General features: G+C 33.0%; 2 protein-coding genes across 3 annotated transcripts in view; one reads left to right on the top strand and one right to left on the bottom strand.

The window, feature by feature from the left end:
• The window catches only part of LTN1 (listerin E3 ubiquitin protein ligase 1), an 87,056-nt gene extending 85,262 nt beyond the window's left edge, over positions 1 to 1,794 (top strand). The window contains exons 28-30 of the mRNA XM_051984844.1: positions 465 to 659; positions 795 to 962; positions 1,449 to 1,794. Of these exons, the coding sequence (XP_051840804.1) occupies positions 465 to 659; positions 795 to 962; positions 1,449 to 1,511 (426 nt within the window). The 3' untranslated portion in view covers positions 1,512 to 1,794. The remainder of the gene's footprint in view (positions 1 to 464; positions 660 to 794; positions 963 to 1,448) is intronic.
• Positions 1,448 to 18,476, bottom strand: N6AMT1 (N-6 adenine-specific DNA methyltransferase 1). Of its 2 annotated transcripts, XM_051984852.1 has the most exons (7): positions 17,684 to 18,476; positions 16,092 to 16,178; positions 15,492 to 15,582; positions 14,282 to 14,365; positions 11,523 to 11,595; positions 10,574 to 10,715; positions 7,338 to 7,463 (listed from the first exon to the last, which is right to left on the bottom strand). In XM_051984852.1, the coding sequence occupies exons 1-6, from the start codon at positions 17,830 to 17,832 to the stop codon at positions 10,588 to 10,590; spliced, it is 612 nt and encodes a 203-aa protein (XP_051840812.1). In that variant the 5' UTR covers positions 17,833 to 18,476; the 3' UTR covers positions 7,338 to 7,463; positions 10,574 to 10,587. The 2 variants fall into 2 exon arrangements, with proteins under 2 accessions (XP_051840811.1, XP_051840812.1); XM_051984851.1 differs by lacking the exon at positions 11,523 to 11,595 and having other exon boundaries at positions 1,448 to 7,463; positions 17,684 to 18,466.
• Between the last annotated feature and the right edge of the window lie 279 nt (positions 18,477 to 18,755).

Here is an 18,755-nt window from a genome sequence, read left to right as displayed (position 1 = left end):
ACATTACCAGCTCCATAGTTTCATCTATTAATAATTTCTTTCAAGGTATAGATTTTTTAATTGCTTCAAGATGAAAAGTCTCTTATCAAATATCTTATGTTGTTTAGATATCTCAGAATCCTTTTCCTTTATAATACATACTTTCTATTAGACTTGTTATATCTTTAAAAGGAAAAACTATATAATTTTGTATGTTCCCTAGCACTTGGCATGGCTGATTTAGATATAGCATCATATAAAGTTACAAAGTTATATGATGATCTATATCTGTATCTATATATAACATGCTTTTTGGATAGTGTATCTTTGACATTGGAGTCTTATCATTAAAGAATGACATAAGTATAAGTACATTTAACACTATGATTTACTTATATACTCCCATATATATTGATTTTTCTTAAGATACTTGCTTACAATACACATGAGAATAATGATTTTAAGATTGCTTCTTTTTCTTCCAGGTAAAAGCTCGCTCTACTACAAGAGAAGTCATTGCTACCTACTCAGTTGATGACATATTCATTGAACTTATCATTCAGCTTCCTTTGAATTATCCACTGGGCTCAATAACAGTGGAAAGTGGAAAAAGAGTTGGAGTGGCTGTTCAGCAGTGGCGTAATTGGATGCTGCAGTTAAGCACGTACCTCACTCATCAGGTGAATTTCAACTATGTCTATTAGTTTTTCAAATTAAATCAGAGCAACTAACTTTAGTTTACAAAGTTTAATTTGAAAAATAACACCAGTAACACGGCATGCATAGTGATATTATACTTTTTTCTTCCTTGCTAGAATGGAAGTATTATGGAAGGCTTGGCATTATGGAAAAATAATGTGGACAAACGTTTTGAGGGTGTTGAAGACTGCATGATCTGTTTCTCAGTCATTCATGGTTTCAACTATTCTCTTCCCAAGAAAGCTTGCAGAACATGCAAGAAAAAATTCCATTCAGCTTGTTTGGTAAGACTAAGGGAAAAAAAGTTCCAAGAATTATGAGTCAGTGATTTGTAATTGATGTAAGGGATATGATAATTTTACCAGTATTATGTCAGATTTCTTTCTTTCTTTCTTTGGCTAAAGCAATTGGGCTTAAGTGACCCAGATTTGAACTCAGGTCCTCCTGACTTCAGGGCTGGTGCCTCTATCCATGACATCAACTAGCTTGCCCCCTTTATCTCAGAGTTCTTAAATTTAGTTAGTTAATAGAGAGTCATAAATAGTTCTTTTACTACTTATTTTCACTTAGGAAGTTTTATATTAGAGAGCAAAATGATAGGCCCTGCATATTTGTAATTCCTGAATACATGATACACTCTGTCTCAGTAATGTAGAGCAAATCTTTTTTTTTTTGTTTTTTAAATTATCATCTTGAGTTTTGGCTTAGGAAAAAAGCAACTTTTGAATATCTTGTTGTCTTTAATGTTTTTTAATGTTTATCTTTTGCAGTACAAATGGTTTACATCCAGCAACAAATCTACTTGTCCACTGTGCCGGGAAACATTTTTCTGAGAAAGATTGTTTCGTTGAGAGATTACTAAAGTTGCTCTATCAATCACACCCATAAAACATTTTAAATGCTGAAGAAAACCATTTTCATATGACCATTATTTCTGAATAGGATCAACCAGAAGATTCCATTTGTTTTTTATGATGATCCTGAAATCAGGTTTACCTGCCTCTGTATTGTTTTGTAAAGCATTTGGAAGCTTTTCTTTGGCATAAAATATTGGCAAATTTACAATGTAAAAAACTCAGTTTATTTTAATTTGCATATTAAAAATAAATTACAGAATTTATGTGTACATTGGGAGTATTATTTAATTATAGCATGCTAACAGACTCAGCATTGTTTGGATTCCAAATACATATGTGGGGACATATCAAATAAGGCATTTGATAAGGGTTTCAGAGTATTATTAAACTAAAAATAGTTCCAATTATGATAATATAATTTTGAGGCAGCAGTGGATAAAAACCAGGCTTGAAGTTAAGAAAGACTACTCTTCCAGGGTTCAGATTTTTTCTGACATGTATTAGCTGTGTGACCTGAGCATGTCACTTAATTCTGTCTCAGTTTCCTCATCTGTATAATAAACTGAAGAAGGAAATGACATCAGTATCTTTGCCAAGAAAACCCCAAATGGGGTTGCAAAGTCAGACATGACTGAACCAAATGAACAACAATGATTTTAAATTGAAATTTAGATTTAAAAATAATAAGCAGCTATTCACAACTTTTCTACTTTTCTATTCTAACTCCTTTTGCTGGTAGAGGGGAAGACCCTCATAGATTTGTCAATGAAAATCAACAGTATGTTTTTGGAGATACTAAAATTGAGAGATACTAAAAATATCAACTAATTCAGTTTTTCAATCTTTAAACTTGTTTTAAAAAAAATTAATTGAATTTTAAAAAGCTTTTTAAAATCAAAGATCAAAAAAAGGAGGAAAATGAACAGGTGCTATAATGTGACCTTCATATTTTAATTGTCAAGTTTTCTAAAAAAAATTTAAAATCCTAATAAGGTTGTCATCTTGTAGCAGCATGTCAGTTAAACTTAAAAAAAAAAAATCAGTGTTATAAGATGACTTCAGACATTTGTAAAATACTAGATTTTTGACAAAATCAATCTCACTTCTGTCATGATTACTTAAATTCAAAAGTTGAAATGTCACAAACTGCTTCATATCCACAACTTTACAATGGTGTGAAAATGAATGTTATATTTGGGGGAAGAATTCCCCTCTGTCCCCGAATCTTTGTTGATCTTGGATTTGCCCTCAGAAGTCAAAGCAGTGTTTTCAAGTAACTTTCTGAGATTTATTGTTCACGGTTCATTTATTCATTTATGGAATCAATAGAAAACCTACTGTAAAAGCAATGAAGCAGTTTTATTTTTATACCAACATTTGATGATTGATGTGTGTATCCTCTTTCTCTGTAAAGATAAAAAGACTTTTTCTAGTCAAGAATAACATTGTATTAAAGTGTAATACAAATAACCTAAAAGTTTCCACAATAAATACATGAACATTTAAATTTCATGTTACTAAAAGTCCATTAACCAAACTCCAAAGACTTAAAACTAATGTTCTTAAATGTGAAAACAAATTATACTCTATATTGCATGTATACACCCTGTCATATCAGTGGCATTAAATCCATCAATCTTATGCTATTCATTTTAGAAAAGGATGGACCTGTTTGCAAAATCTTTTTTTAAAATTAAATTTTAGTATTTTTTGCAATTAACTAGTTAATTTCTTCCTCAGTCCCCTACAAATCACTAATAAAAAGTCCCAAACCCTTCTAATTTAATTCCATCATATCTCTGGCTGAATGTGGCTAGTAATGTGCTTTTCTTTTTAGTCCTCTGAAAATTGTGGTTTGTCATTCACAAAATGTTTTTTTTTTTTTTTTAATTCACATTGATCAAATGAAAGCTACTGTGATATAGTAAACTGGGTTCAAATCCAGCTGGACACACTGGCTGACTGGAAAAAAAAATCACTTAACCTTTTAGTGCTCTAGGCAACTCTCAGAATTTGGTGTCAATTTTAGAAGATGGTGCCAATGAAATTTTCTCATTCTAGAATTCCCCATAACACTGAAATCATAGCTCTGAATCCTATTCTTTCCCATCACTCATCCCTTAGAGAACGATGTAGAAAAACTCAAAATTCTAAAATGGTGTGATTTCTTTTACGAGTTACAGATATTTAAAGATAATTTTTCTCATGAAAGTACATTTGTATTTGTCAGTGAACTGAAATGGTTAAATTTAATTCAGGTGATCATTACATATAGTACTGTGAGCAAAAATCCCTTAGGAAAAATGGAATAACCATCTATTGGGGAATCATCTAAAAACTGACAGAAAGACATGTTAGAATCCAAGGTGTAAACCATTCAGAATCATAGGACTAGACAGAATTCTGTCCATTCGCCAATCACTGATGCCAAAGAAGCCTAAGTTGATCAGTTCTATGAGGAACTACAATTTCGAGAATTAACACCAAAAAAAAAGAACATGTCACATTCATCACAGATGATTTGGAAAACTAAAGTAGGAAATCAAAAGGAAATTAGCATCAAAAGCAAGTTGGTTGTGAAGTATAAAATGAAAGAGGGCAGACACTAACAGTAACTCACTGGTCATAGCAAACACTTTTTCAACAACTCAAAAGGTGACTTACAGGTGGGCATCATCAGATAGTCAATATCAACATCCTGGAGAAGAACTCTAAGCAACCAGTTAAAACAAGAACTGGAACTGACTGGCTCAGATCATGAGCTGCTTCTCACAAAATTCAGATATAAATTGAAGAGAAAAATCCATCAGACCATTATAGGCATGACCTAAATAACAAACATCCCTTATGAATAGGAAGGAGAAAGTGATGAATCAATTTAAAGTATTAGATATGGCAGATAAGTGCCATACTTCCTGTACAGGAAGTAGCAACAAAAAACATTTCAAAGAAAAAGAGCAAAACAAAATTAACTGATGACAAGTAGTTAAGGAAAGACTGAAATGAATGCAGAATTCCAGAAAATGACAAGGAGAGTTACAAATACATAGAAGAAAACACGAACAATAAGGACAAAAAAAAAAAATCAAGAAAATTAGAGATTAAGGAAATGTTTCCTTCAAAAATGGGCATGATAAAAGACAAAAATAGTAAGGATTTAAGAAGAGATGGCAAGAATATTCAGAAGAAATATAAGAAATACCTTAATATCACCAAAAACCACAATGGTGTGGTTGCTGATCTAGAGCTAGACATCCGGGGAGTAAAGTCAAGTGGGACTAACATGAAGGTATTCCAGCTGACGGTATTTAAAATCCTAAAAATGATGCTGTTAAAAGTACTGCACTCAATATGTCAGCAAATTTGGAATATGCAATAGTGGCCTCTGGATTGGAAAAGATCATTTTATATTCTAATTCTAAAGAAAGGCAACATCAAAGAATATTAATTCAAGCTACTGAACAACTGCTTATGTCACATATACCAGCAAGGTTACACTTAAAAAGATTTTTCAAGCTAGGTTTCAGTAAAATATGAACTGAGAATTAACAGTGCAGGCTGGTTTTCAAAGAGGCAGAAAAACCAAAGATCATATTGCCAACATCTGTATTATGGAGAAAGCATGGGAGTTCCAGAAAAACCATCTTATTTCTGCTTCACTGATTTCATTAAAGCCTCTATGTAGATCATAAAAATATGGCAAGTTCTCAAGAGATAGAAGTATCAGATCACCTTTTGTCTCCTGAGGAATTTGTTAAGCAGGCCAAGAAGCAACAGTTAGGACTCAATATGAACAATGGTTAGCTTAAGAATGAAAAATGAGTGTGACAAAGCTTTATGTTGTCACCTTATTTGACTTATATGGAGAGTAGTACATGATGTGAAATGCCAGGTTACATGAGTCAAAAGCCAGAATTAAAATTGCTGGGAGAAATATTAACAATTTCAGATATGCAGATGATATCTCTCTGATGGCAAAAAGAGAAGGGGAATTAAGATTCTTGTTGAGGTGAGAAAAGAGAGTGTAAAGACTGGCTTGAAGTCTAAAAACATCAAAAATCCAAAGATCATGTCAACTTGTCTCATTATTCCTGGCAAATAGAGGGAGAGAAAAAAGGAAGTAGTGTCAGATTTTATATTCTTAGATTAAAAGATCACTGCATACAGTGACTGCAGCCATAAAATTAAAAATCACTTGCTTCTTGGAAACTGTGGCAAATCTAGACAGGATACTAATAAGCAGACATCACCTGCAATAAAGGTGTCCATTTACTGAAAGCTATGGTTTTTCCACCAGCAACATTTGGCCATGAAAGTGGCATTACAGGAAAAACTAAACTCTGTAGAATCACTTTAGAACTGTGCTGGAAAAGACTTGAGAGTCCCTTGGATAGCAAGGAGATCAAATCAGTACTTAAATTGTCTATTCACTGGAATGTCAACTACTGAAGCTGAATGAAGTTTAAACAACAGAACTAATTAAACAATAGAAGTGGGAACTCATAAAACCCTGATGTTGGAAAAGATTGAAAAACAGTAAAGGAGACGAACAGAAGGTGAAATATATAGATGAACAGAAGGTGAAATATAGATACTGCAATGGAATTACCTTACCCCCCAAAAGAGTCTGGATAGAATTTGGGAGATAGTGGCAGATAGAAGGGACTGGCATACTATGATCATGGAGTCTTAAAGAACTGAATACAAATGAACGACCAAATAATAACAAACATTTATATAAATCAAATTCTTCTCTTGTTACTTAGTGACAATGACATTTGCTATATGTTTTTATTACTGTTGATGAAAATTATTCAATAAACCACTCTGACTTAGCTTAAAGCCCTGAGATTTTCTTTTCTTTCTTTCTTTCTTTTTTTTTTACTGAGGCAATTGGGGTGAAGTGACTTGCCCAGGGTCACACAGCTGGGACGCGTTAAGTATCTGATGCCAGATTTGAACTTGAGTCCATCTGACTTCAGGGTTGGTGCTCTATCCACTGTGCCACTTAGCTGCACCTCTCCCCTCTCTCCCCCCTCCCTCCCTCAGGATTTTCTTGGAAAGCCACAGGGTGTATTTTGAAAAACATTGATTTAACTTAGTTTACCTAAATTGTTCTCAGCACTTTTAAAAAACATACTTCAAATCTTTACCTGGCTCTTGGAATAACTTTAGCTTTATTTATTCATTTATTTATTTAATTTTTATTTAATAATTACTTTATATTGACACTCGTTTCTGTTCCGATTTTTTTTTTCCCTCCCTCCCTCCACCCCCTCCCCTAGATGGCAAGCAGTCCTTTATATGTTGGATATGTTGCAGTATATCCTAGATACAATATATGTTTGCAGAACCGAACAGTTCTCTTGTTGCATAGGGAGAATTGGATTCAGAAGGTATAAATAACCCGGGAAGAAAAACAAAAATGCAGATAGTTCACATTCGTTTCCCAGTGTTCTTTCTTTGGGTGTAGCTGCTTTTGTCCATCATTTATCAATTGAAACTCAGGTCTCTTTGTCAAAGAAATCCACTTCCATCAAAATATGTCCTCATACAATATCGTTGTCGAAGTGTATAATGATCTCCTGGTTCTGCTCATTTCATCAGTTCATGTAAGTCTCGCCAGTCCTCTCTGTATTCATCCTGCTGGTCATTTCTTACAGAACAATAATATTCCATAACATTCATATACCACAATTTACCCAGCCATTCTCCAATTGATGGGCATCCATTCATTTTCCAGTTTCTAGCCACTACAGACAGGGCTGAATAGCTTTAGTTTTAAAAGTATACTAACGACTCAACATTTCACATTAATTTATTAGAATTTGTTGAACTTTAGAACTGAAAGAATTTCTCTTCCTGCTTGTCTGGAAAGTACCCTTATGCCCTGTAAACCATATTTCTTCATTGTTTCCATAATTTCATCTGAAATCAAAATGAAATGTACAATCATATTAACTATTTTGGTAAATCTACCTAATTGTGATATTTGCTGGGGAAAAAAATCAGGATTATAATCACAGGATATTAAAAAAACAAACAAACCCAAAACCTTTACCTGGCAAATAGATTTTGCAAACTTTAAAAGTTTTTCTAAGTTTTATTATGTAGCTTACTATTTTATGATAGTAGTTTGCTTAGGAAGTGAAAAATAATTTAAAGTAGTAATTATTACAAATAGCTTTTTTCCCCCAATTTTATTTTGACTACTGACTGCATAACATGTAGGATAGTAATACAAAAATACAAATATAGTGCCAGTTTCATGATATATATATGCTCAATTGTACTTATCTTTGTTTCATGAGTTGCTTTAGCCCCAACCTAATATTTAAATGGCCAACTAAACTGTTATTTAATCTCTCCATATTAGCTGTGTTGTTCCTCAAAAAATAAATTTGTTTTTTTGTTAGGGCCAGAAGTCTTCCCAAAAGCTAATAAACTGGCAGAATTTCTGCTCTCCTGACATGGCCTTCAAGAAACAAACAACTCAGGCATATAAGGAATACCTTGTTGTAGAACTATGGCATGGCTATATCTATAGCCAATTAACTAATTATCTATCTATATTTACACATTATATATATTTTATGAAACATATTTATGTATTTTATAAATATTTCTAAAATGTTCACATTTACATTCAATGAATATAACCAAAATGTTGAATGGACTCTTTGTAGTAAACTTATGGGAAGGTAGGGACAAGAGTAACACAGGATCATTGAAGAGAACTTTGAAATTGCTGAGATCACAGAGCCATTCAAATATTTCACTGAAAATACGGCAGTAAAGCAATATTTATTGTTAGTAAATAGAGTTTCTTTTTAGTGTTCAACTTATTTAGTTTTAGTTTCAAAACATTTATCTACTTCTGATAATAAAATTTTACTTTCTGGAATAAATGTATAATGTTTTTGAAGAAATAGTCTCTTAGGAAGTAACAGAAAAGCAAACTAATTTCAAATATAAAGAGCATAAGTGAATTTGAGAAATGAATGTGCAATTTTTAAAGGGAGGAGTATCCCTTTATTTCATTGGTACGGGATACTACTCATGTAGAAACTCTCCACAAAAACAGGTCAGCAACTAGTTTTTAACTTATTACCTTAAGTTACTGTCAGTCACAGGGCAAATATGTATCAACAGTAAGATGTGAACATAGGGTTTTCTGACAGCAAAGCCAGCTTTTGAAATATATTTCTTTCATCTTCCTGCTTCATATGTAGTTTTTTTTTGAAATTTTATTTTTACATTTAAAAAATTTTTTTGAATTCCAAATTCTTTTCTTCTCTCCAGACCATTCCCTGCCCATTAACCATATTACCAAAAAAAAAAAAAAAGTGAAAAAAAATACACTTCATTCAATCTGAGAGTTCACTGGTTCTCTAGAGGTGGAAAGTATTTTTCATTATTAATCTTTCAACAATGTTTTGAAGACACTGTATCACAGTAGCTAAGTCTTTCATAATTGATTATTCATACAATATTGATATTATTATATTACCAAAATTCTACTGGTTCTGCCCACTTCACTGTATCAGTTTATGTAAGTCTTTGCAAGCTTTTCTGAAACCATATTGCTTCTCATTTCTTATAGCACAGTAAGTACTCCATCACAATCATATACTACTTGTTCAGTCATTCCCAATTGATAGGCATCCTCCGATTCCTTACCACCACAAAAAGAGGGGATATATTTTTGTATATATATGTTCTTTTCTTTTTTTCTTTGATCTCTTTGGGATAAGACCTAGTAGTGATACTGCTTGGGTCAAAACTATGCAGTTTTATAGCCTTTTGGGCATGTTTCCAAATTATTCTCCAGAATAGGTGAGACCAATTCACAATTTTACCAAACAGTGCATTAATTTACCTATTTTCTCACATTCACTCTAGAGTTTGTCATTTTCCTTTTTTATCATGTTAGCCAATCATATAATTGTGAGGTAATCTTTCAAAGCTGTTTTAATTTGCATTTCTTCAATTAGCAATTAAAAACATTTTTTTCACATGACTTGCTAACTTTGATTTCTTCTGCCTGTTTATATCCTTTGATCATCTATCAATTCTGGCATGACTCTCTTTCATAAATTTGGTTTAGTTCCTTATATATTTGGGAAGTAAGGTCTTCATCAGAAAAACCCGCTGTAGACAATGGTTCTATTTGTGCAAAAACTTAATTCTGAGTAATCAAAATTACCCATTTACCTTCATGATTCTTGCTATCTCTTTTTAGTCAAAACTCTAAATTCATATTCATGTATTTGAGAGACAAATTTTTTCCCCATGATCTCCTAATTTGCTTCTATCACTCTTTTTTTTTATATCATGGATCCATTTTGACCTTATCTTGGTATATGGTATGAGTTGTTGGCCTATACTTAGGTTTTCTAGTTTTTCTTTTTTTTTTTTTTTTTGTCAAACAATAAGTTCTGTCTCAAAAAGTCTTTTGGTTTATCAAACACTAGATTATTGTGGCCATTTATTATTATATATCATGTATTCAATCTACTAATCCTTCACTACATTTCTTAATCAGTACCAGATATTTATGATTACTGCTTTGTAACATAATTTGAAATTTGATACTACTAATCTGTTTTTCTTCACAGTTTCCTTCATTGATTCCCTTGACATTCTTGACTTAATAGCATGATTATAGATTTTGAATTCAAGGTAGGAAAAAACCTATATAGCTATTAACAGTAACTGATCAGTTGTATAAAAAAAAATTAATAAAAGTATAGTCAGGATGATTACAGATGAGAAGTTCATTGTAATGAAGATGTGGTACTTGGAAAAAGTTATAGACATTTTTATGTTGGAGTCGCAGTATACACATTTGAGTAACTCAAAATGAATTTTGTTTTAAAATGATTAAAATAAAACTACTTAATGTCCAATTAAGTAGAATATACCAAAAACTACTATATCTTGTCCCTCTCTAGTGTTAAAATCCCATTATCTTATATTTTGAAAGTTTGTTACATAATTTCAGCTAAATCATTGAAAGATAAACTCAATTTTATTACCTGGATTGTTTTCTTTAATAGTAACTAAATAGAAAAATCCTTCTGGCGATAGGAGGTCTGCAGCCAAAGGGAAGAATCTGTCCATGACTTCTCGGCCATTTCTGCCACCAGCCCATGCTGCCTCTATTCCATGACTTCCTACCTATATTATCAGTTGGAAAAAATCTTTTTATTTTTATTGAATAAACGTATTATCTGGAATTTCAAACTACTGAAATTCTTAATCAACATTAGATTTCCATTATTAATAATTTGTTGGGAAACAAATAACTTCTATAAACATGTGTTCTAATGTTAAGAAATCTTATACAGTATTTGAGAAAGTTCAAATTTAAAGTCCTAGATTAACTGCTAGAGATCCCACTATATTATCTTATGGAAACAAAGGAGTTTTAAGGGATTTTTACCCCTTAAACATGTAAGAGATTCTATTTAAAAACTGACACATAACTTTTAAAGAATATACATAAAGGTACACTTTAAAGAAAACTATCCATTAGCTTCAGGTCTGGAAGTAAAGAGTTTGAACAGATATATTGTAAATGACTCATGGTAATTTCATATCCAAGATGGCAATATGTTATCTTAGAGCTGTGGTAGCAGCTATGTTTCTTCAGCAGTGGAGGGCTCAGGATTCATTTGGTCTATCAGGTTGTGACAAAAAACTGGGGTACCACTTTGGAAGATTTGTGAACTTTAAGTAGGTGCTTCTTCCCAACAATTTGTAACCCATCTATGTTTTTTCATTTGGTGTAACTTTTGCCCATTTTTTCCCTATATATCCTCCATACCGAATTTGACAGATCAGGAAATCTCAGGTAAAAGCCTGCCTCGATTGTCACCTTCACCTTACCATAACCATTGACATTTCTTTGAATCAGAGAGATAAAAATGAGCCTTCTTAATCACTATTCAGGTATTTATTTTGTGGAGAGGCATCCTAACTCACCTTTTAGGTATTTTGTTCCCTGTTGATGTGTTTTCTTTTCACCTTTAGCATTTAAAGCTGAAGTGAAGGGGGCCTTTTGTGAGATCAAGGAAAGAAATGAGAAACAGTTCACTGCTGTAAGCTTGATATTAATTATCTTCATTAGTAATGTATTTATTTTGTTATGTAAAGTTTATTATGTAAAGTAGTAAATAATGTTATAGTGATGAGTATCTCTATAATTCAGAATACTTTTTTTGGGCCTTTGTTTCCTTATCTGTAAAGCAGGGAGGGTATCTAACATTTCATTCATTCTAAAATTGTAAGAATATTTTTAATTACAGTGTTTGTCATTTATATAAAGTCTATACCTATAGTTCCTCTAGTTCTAAGCAAGATTATTATGATAATAATACAGGATAGGATAAACTTAACTCATAATAGTCTTCTAATCTTACTACAACTTTATTATAAGTGAGTTAATAATATAATCCTTGATGATTGGTAGTAGTTCTATGATCTCTCAATTTGACTTGATCTTCCATGAAAATGGCAGTTAACGTATCCACTGCAGTTCAATTAAACAAATATGTGCAGAGCATCATGCTACAAAAAATGGTTATACAAAGACAAAAATAACTGCAAGAAATTTCAACTGTAGTATAAACACTGGAGAATAAAACAAGTTTGGGAGTGAAGGGATAGAGTTTGAAAAGCTCTAGGAATAATAGAAGAGGGAAGAGAACACAGCTGGTAGAATCAGGAGAGGTGTCAAGGAGAAGGTGGAACCTGAACTAGGCCTTGAGGAAAAAAGGGGACTCTAAAAGGTAGAAATAAATAAGCATGTTTAAAAGCACTGAAGTGGGAAACAGAATATTAAACTGGGGAAACAGGAAGTTACTAAAGCTTAGCTGGATTACAAGATACTTGAAAATTCTAAATGAAATATTGTTGGAGAGAGGAAGATAAGCCTATTTATTAGTATTAAATTTCAGCTTGATGAGAGTCACACTGAAAGTTTTTGAGCAAAGTAATAGGGCATTTACTTTAGACAAAAAATTTTGAGTTGTGTGAAAGTTAAGATTATTCTATAGTTAGGATATGGGTTTGGGGAAAACCACTATTAGCTTTTGAGAGGTAGAATTAGAGATACATACATACATACATACATATATATAGAAGTCATCTTCAAAGATGATAATCGAATCAGTAGAAGTAAATGAAATAGTGAAGAGAAATTGTAGGGAAGTAAGAGAGTCCTAGGCAGAGCTCTGATGGGTGTCTATGTTTAGAAAGAAGAATATATATATAAGCTAATAAAACTGAGGAATGCTATGTCATGGAATCCAAAGGTAAAGAAAATAACTATGAGGGTTGGGAATTAAAGATTGTATTAAAGATGCAGGGAAGAGCAAAGAGGTTGAAGACTCTGAGAAAAAGTTTCTATTAAATAGCTTTTGCTTAATTGCAAATTGTTAGTCATTTAGAAATTATGGATAAGTTTTTGTTTAATTTTATTTTTCCTAACATTAACACCCTCCTTTCCACAATAAAATTTTCTCCAACAAAAAAAAAAAAACACAGCATGTAAGTAACTGACACTGTGAATATGACTTTATACAGTATAAACCATATTCTTTTTCTGTCCTACCCTTTTATCATCTCACTACTCTGGGACCAAGATAACTTAGACTTTGAGATTAATCATTTCAAATACTTTTAAATGTTTTCATATTATTTCAGTATTGTAGATTCTGCATCCTTTGTACCTATTTATACAATCCTTTCCATAGTTTTCTGATCATGTTCACTAAATTCTGAAATTTTGCTTTGTGTTTGAGCTGTTCTGAATAAGAAATGAAAGGAAACTCCTCTAATTCTCTTTTACCGTGCCAGCTCCAGCCCATACTTCAAATCCCATACATCCTGGAGATTTTGCTAACTGCTCTTCTGCCATATATCCTCTCTCCTATCTACATTTCACCTTTTGCTAACTGAGAATAGTAATCAGACCAATACTATCTAACTACAGGCATTTAGCACATCCATAGTAAGCATTTAATTGCTTTTATTCAGTTATTCTATGGATCTGTTCACCATTTCTGAGATTCTCCATGCCATAACTATATTCCCTATGCGTACTGTCTTCCCTTATTGTTATACAATATAAATTTCCATAAGTAGAATCTATTTCATAGTTGAGTCTGTATTCTCCACCTCTAGCAGTGACTAATACACAGCATCCTTTGATTACTATTGTTCTGTATGATAAGTCAAGGAATATATTCTGTTCCCTGGCTTAATCTTGACTGTGGAATTTGTCATTGTTTCTGACAATCCTGAAAGATATGAAGATCTTGCATGACTAGGGAGAATTTCATTTAACAGAGATAACAGCATTCTGAATCTCTTTTCAAGCTGCAGTTAATTAGGTGAATGTGTATAAAACATCCAATAGATCTAAAACCAAAGAGTGATTAAATTTTTTTCTTTTTTTACTAAGGAAAGGGTAGGTCATGTAGTAAAGGAGTCCTAAAGTCTCAAGGAGCATATGGCAATGGTAATCTCTTTATTCTTCCATCTCCTACACCACGATAATTAGGACCAATATGAGGCAGTTTTTACCCACCTAATTATGTAACAATGGAGAGATGAATAGATGCCAATTTCATTGATGCTAACTCATACTGAAGAGAGGTGAATGATAACATAATAAAATAAATTCAATACTAGCCAATGTATAACTTAAAGTTCATTTAAAATTTTTACATATCTCTTACCTCTTCAGAAGGCGTTACTACATAAGGTGGGTTAAATACCAGAAGATCAACTTTCCTGAATAACCTTGGTAACAATCCTTTGGCCTGGATACAAATCAAAATTGTCAATTTGGCTTTGAGGTTAAATGTCAGTGCTTTTAATAATGTCACTTGTATTCTTACCAAAAAAAAAAAAAATGTACTTAATGTACTGCAAAGCAAGGCAGATTTAAGTACCTGAAACATCTTAAAATCCCACATTATGGAAACTGGTTAATCAAAAAAAGCATAAAATATCTGGGTATGTTATTGCTGTTCAACAATCCATTTTATGCACTTTAGTGTATTTTTATAAATGAAGTAAAGGTTAGCCAGAATTTGCAGATGATAGCAAACTGGAGATATAAATATTTGCATTTTGTAAGTACTTAAAACCTAGTACAATTTTCTGATTGAGAACTAGAAAAAAAAGATGCAGTGGAATTTATTGAGAAAAAAATTTATGCTTTTAGAATTTCTGTGCCCCACCTGTGGTTTTTATATTAGTTTTTTCCCCCCTAAATTAAAGTAATGCTTCTTTATACAATGGCTGCCCTATAGCATATCATTTGTTACATTATGTCAAATTCTGTCAGAAATTATGAAATAGTATACATCAAAGATTTTGACTTTCAAAATTCTAGTTAAATTTTTAAATCTAAAACTGTTAAGTAGATGATTTTTTTAAAAGACATGCTTATTTAGAATGAGTGCTAATTTCCTTTCTTGGAGGTCCTTAAGATTCATTTTGTCTAGCAGAGATATCATTTTGCCTTTTTTTTTTTTTTTTAAATAATGGTTAAGTTTTTCTTAATTACTCAGAATTAAGTATTTTCTGTACACTAGTTACAAAGACATTACATTTTAGAAAGACTTCCATTCAAAATTGTTAAATTTTTTTTTAATTTAGTAGTTAAAGAATGAAGCCTCAACTATCCATGAAATCCAACTATTCAGGACAATTATTCTCTTAAAAGCGACTTTAAATGTTATCTTATAGTCCTTACAATAACCTTTTGAAGTAAGACTATTACTTGGGCACTGACAAATTAAATAACTCTAGTAGCCATGTTAGAAGCAAAATTTGAACACAGGTCTTCCTGATTCTACCCACTATGTGTCTAGCTCTTTATATCTCCTTATGCCTACCTACACTTTTTATACCAACAGTGGAAAAGGACTACTGTCTCACCAAATCTGTAATTATTGGCTGAATGTGAACTTTGTTACACAGTGCTGTCTCCAAGGTACAGTCAGCTGCTTTAGGGTTGATATCAGTACACCTATAAAAAAAAAAAAAAAGACAAAAAACAATAAAGTAACTTTTGAGAAACAAATAAAACCTTCCAAATTAGTATGGCAAATCTAGGACAGAAATCAAGAAATCTATATGTTTTGTAAGTAAAGAAAGTGTTAAGAAAAAGTATAATGCTATAATAATGGGCAAGAAAACATGTACATTAGTGGCTTTTTTATCCTGACATTGGTGTCACTATAAAATTGTTCAGAATTACAGAATGTTAGAGCTGGGAAGGACTTTCTGTATCATTTCTTTTAAGTAAATAAAAATAACAACTAGAGATGAGTAACTTAGATTCAAATTCATGTCATGTGTATACTTTTAATTATAAGAAAAGGCATATTATTCAATCTTATATCCTTTATAACTATTGCATTTAAATATCAAACATATGTACCTTGTAAATGTTAAAACAAAATATTTCATTCAAATAACTATACTTCACTTAATTACTCTTATACTTTTTGGTATATCTGGTATAATTGTACTTACACATACAAAGCCTGAGGGCCAATAATTGAAGCCAGGAATGCAGACACGATGCCAGATCCTGATCCTATTTCAAGGCATATCTCTACTCTGAAGTGAAAATATTACATTTTGTAAAATAAAATAAAAATGGCCTCTACCAAAAGTAACCCACGAGTTTTAGCATAAATCTCTTCTATTCTATAATCCCTCCCTATAGCATACTAACCATATGTAAAAATACTTATAACCTTTGTATGCTTAATATTGTAAATCTCAAAATTGCAGAATTATTCTGTGTATGCAAATAGTGTCTTGTTGAGTTAGGAAAAAAAATTGTATACCGGTGGTATCTCTGGATGGCTTTAAGGTAATTTCAATGAAATATTACACAAAAACTGTGTACTTATTCCCTGAAAAAACAGCTATATTTATTAAGTGTTAATTTCTCTAGTCTTCTAAAATTATTTTAGAGATTTAATTCTATAATATGTTGTATTAGAAAGTAGAGGACCTTTGATACTTACTAGTTTAGCGTGGCAAAGGAATTCCCTATATGGTGTGCAGTAAGACTGAGAAGACTAGTGAAACACTGAGATACTTTTATGTCTGATGATAGTGCTTTTTTGGTATCATCCAATTTAAGAGTTTAATATTAATTCCGAGGGAGACAGTGTGGTATGAAAGAGAACAGTTGTGGGCTGGAAATTCTACCTTTCATACATTACTGTATTACAGTGAACAATCTACTTAACCTCTCAGTGTTTCCAGCAACTCTCTAAGGTTATATAAATTACAAATTCTTGCAATAGTAGAAAGATTTCCCACATTATATGAAATTACAAAATAAATTCCACATTATTTGGTTACATTTATCTATATAAATTATACACTCCAAATCAAACTTGCTTTATGGGAGAAATTTACTATGAATTCAGTTTTTTTCCTTTAATGAAATTTTATTTTATTTTCAGATATGCATTTTCTTTATTAACTCTTCTTTATTTCCCTAATTCTAAATGCAAGTGGGCCCAATGGGGAGCTTTATGAATTCAAATCCAGCCTCAGATAGTTAATGACTGTGTGATTTCAGGTAAATCACTTACACTCTCTCTCTCTCTCTCTCTCTCTTTTTTTTGGCTAGGGCAATTAGGGTTAAGTGACTTGCTCAGGGTCACACAGCCAGGAAGTGTTAAGTGTCTGAGATCACATTTGAACTCAGGCTCCCCTGATTTTAGGATTTGTTCTATCCAACGCGCCACCTAGCTGCCCCCATTTAGCCTCTTTTGCTTCAGTTTCTTCATCTGTAAAAAGAGTTGGAAAAGGAAATCGCAAACTACCGAGGGACTGCCAGGAAAATTTCAAATAAGGTCACTACCGAAGAGGTGGACACTACTGAAAAAAGACGTCATGACTGCGATTCAGAGCCAAAGCCAACATAGCCCCAGATTGCAGTCAAGGCGATTAAACAATAGCAATTCGCACTTCCTGCTCTCTCCACCCCGCCCCCTCATTTCCGGCATATAACCCGCCTCCACCCCTAAAATGATGTTCACTTCTTTCTCTTTCCTTTCCTTCTCCTCTTCCTGTCTCCTTCTTCGCTTTCATCCTCTCACCCCTTAAGTTCCGCGGCTGCTTCCTCCAGTGCGTCCAGCAGCAAGAAAGTGTCTTCGGCTGGCTCGTATACCTCCCGGAAAGCACCTTGTCCCACGTGTCGGTGCAATGGAGTCGAAAAACGAGGCGGGGCCCAGCCCCCCTGCGCCATCTCTTTCGCGCCGGTCTTGCTGGGCGTGGCTCTGGGCGGGCTCTGGCTTGTGTTCGTAAGTGCCCAATGCGCGCCCGTTCTCCCGGAGTATGCGTAGAATTGCTCCCCTCCCCCGCCCGCCCCGGCCTGACCATCCGGCTTCTTTGTTGTTAGTGTTGGCCGAGATACTCGGTTGTTTAGTTGTCACCCTTTCGACCTGTGAGGCCGCTTATCACATCCGTTCCTGTCACGGATGACTATGCAAAGCTACTTTTCCCCATTTGGGATTCTAAGCTTGCTCCCAGAGAAGTCGTAAACTTCCTTTAAGATTATCTGTTTAATATTTAACTTGTATTGGACAACCTGCCATCTAGGGGAGAGGGTGGGGGAAGGGAGGGGAAAATTTGGAACAGAAGGTCTGCAAGGGTCAATGTTGAAAAATTACCCATGCATATGTTTTGTAAATAAAGAGCTTTAATAAAAAATAATAAAAAGATTGTCTGTTTAGATCAATTTAGTCAGCCAAGCCACAAATAAATCAGAAATGTGCATATTTTACGGCAGTTTATTTTGATACAAAACAAACATCCCTACTCCCAAAAGTATATACAGAAATCAAACATCAAATCTGAGTAAGGGTTAAGTAAGGGATATTCTCATATATCCTTTCCCTTCCCCCTCATTAACATTTTCTCTCTGTTTGAATAAAGGCATTTTTTGGGGAAGTTTTCTGTGTATTCATTGTGGAGTTGACATTTGGTGATATGGGAATCAAACCTTGAATATAAAGTTTGGGATCTTCCTTCCACATTAAGGAGTGGAGTGTAACCTAAACCTAAATATTACATTCCCTAGTTTAGTAATAGTTAAGGGACAAGATATAATTCTAGTCTAATAATACCCCCTCTTTCTGAGAGGAGTTGTTGGCCCCAATTTCCTATTTG

The sequence above is a fragment of the Antechinus flavipes genome, chromosome 3, assembly GCF_016432865.1.
Source record: "Antechinus flavipes isolate AdamAnt ecotype Samford, QLD, Australia chromosome 3, AdamAnt_v2, whole genome shotgun sequence".
Lineage (NCBI taxonomy): Eukaryota > Metazoa > Chordata > Mammalia > Dasyuromorphia > Dasyuridae > Antechinus > Antechinus flavipes.
Note: the sequence above shows the minus strand (reverse complement) of the source record. Positions and strands in the feature narration are given on the sequence as shown.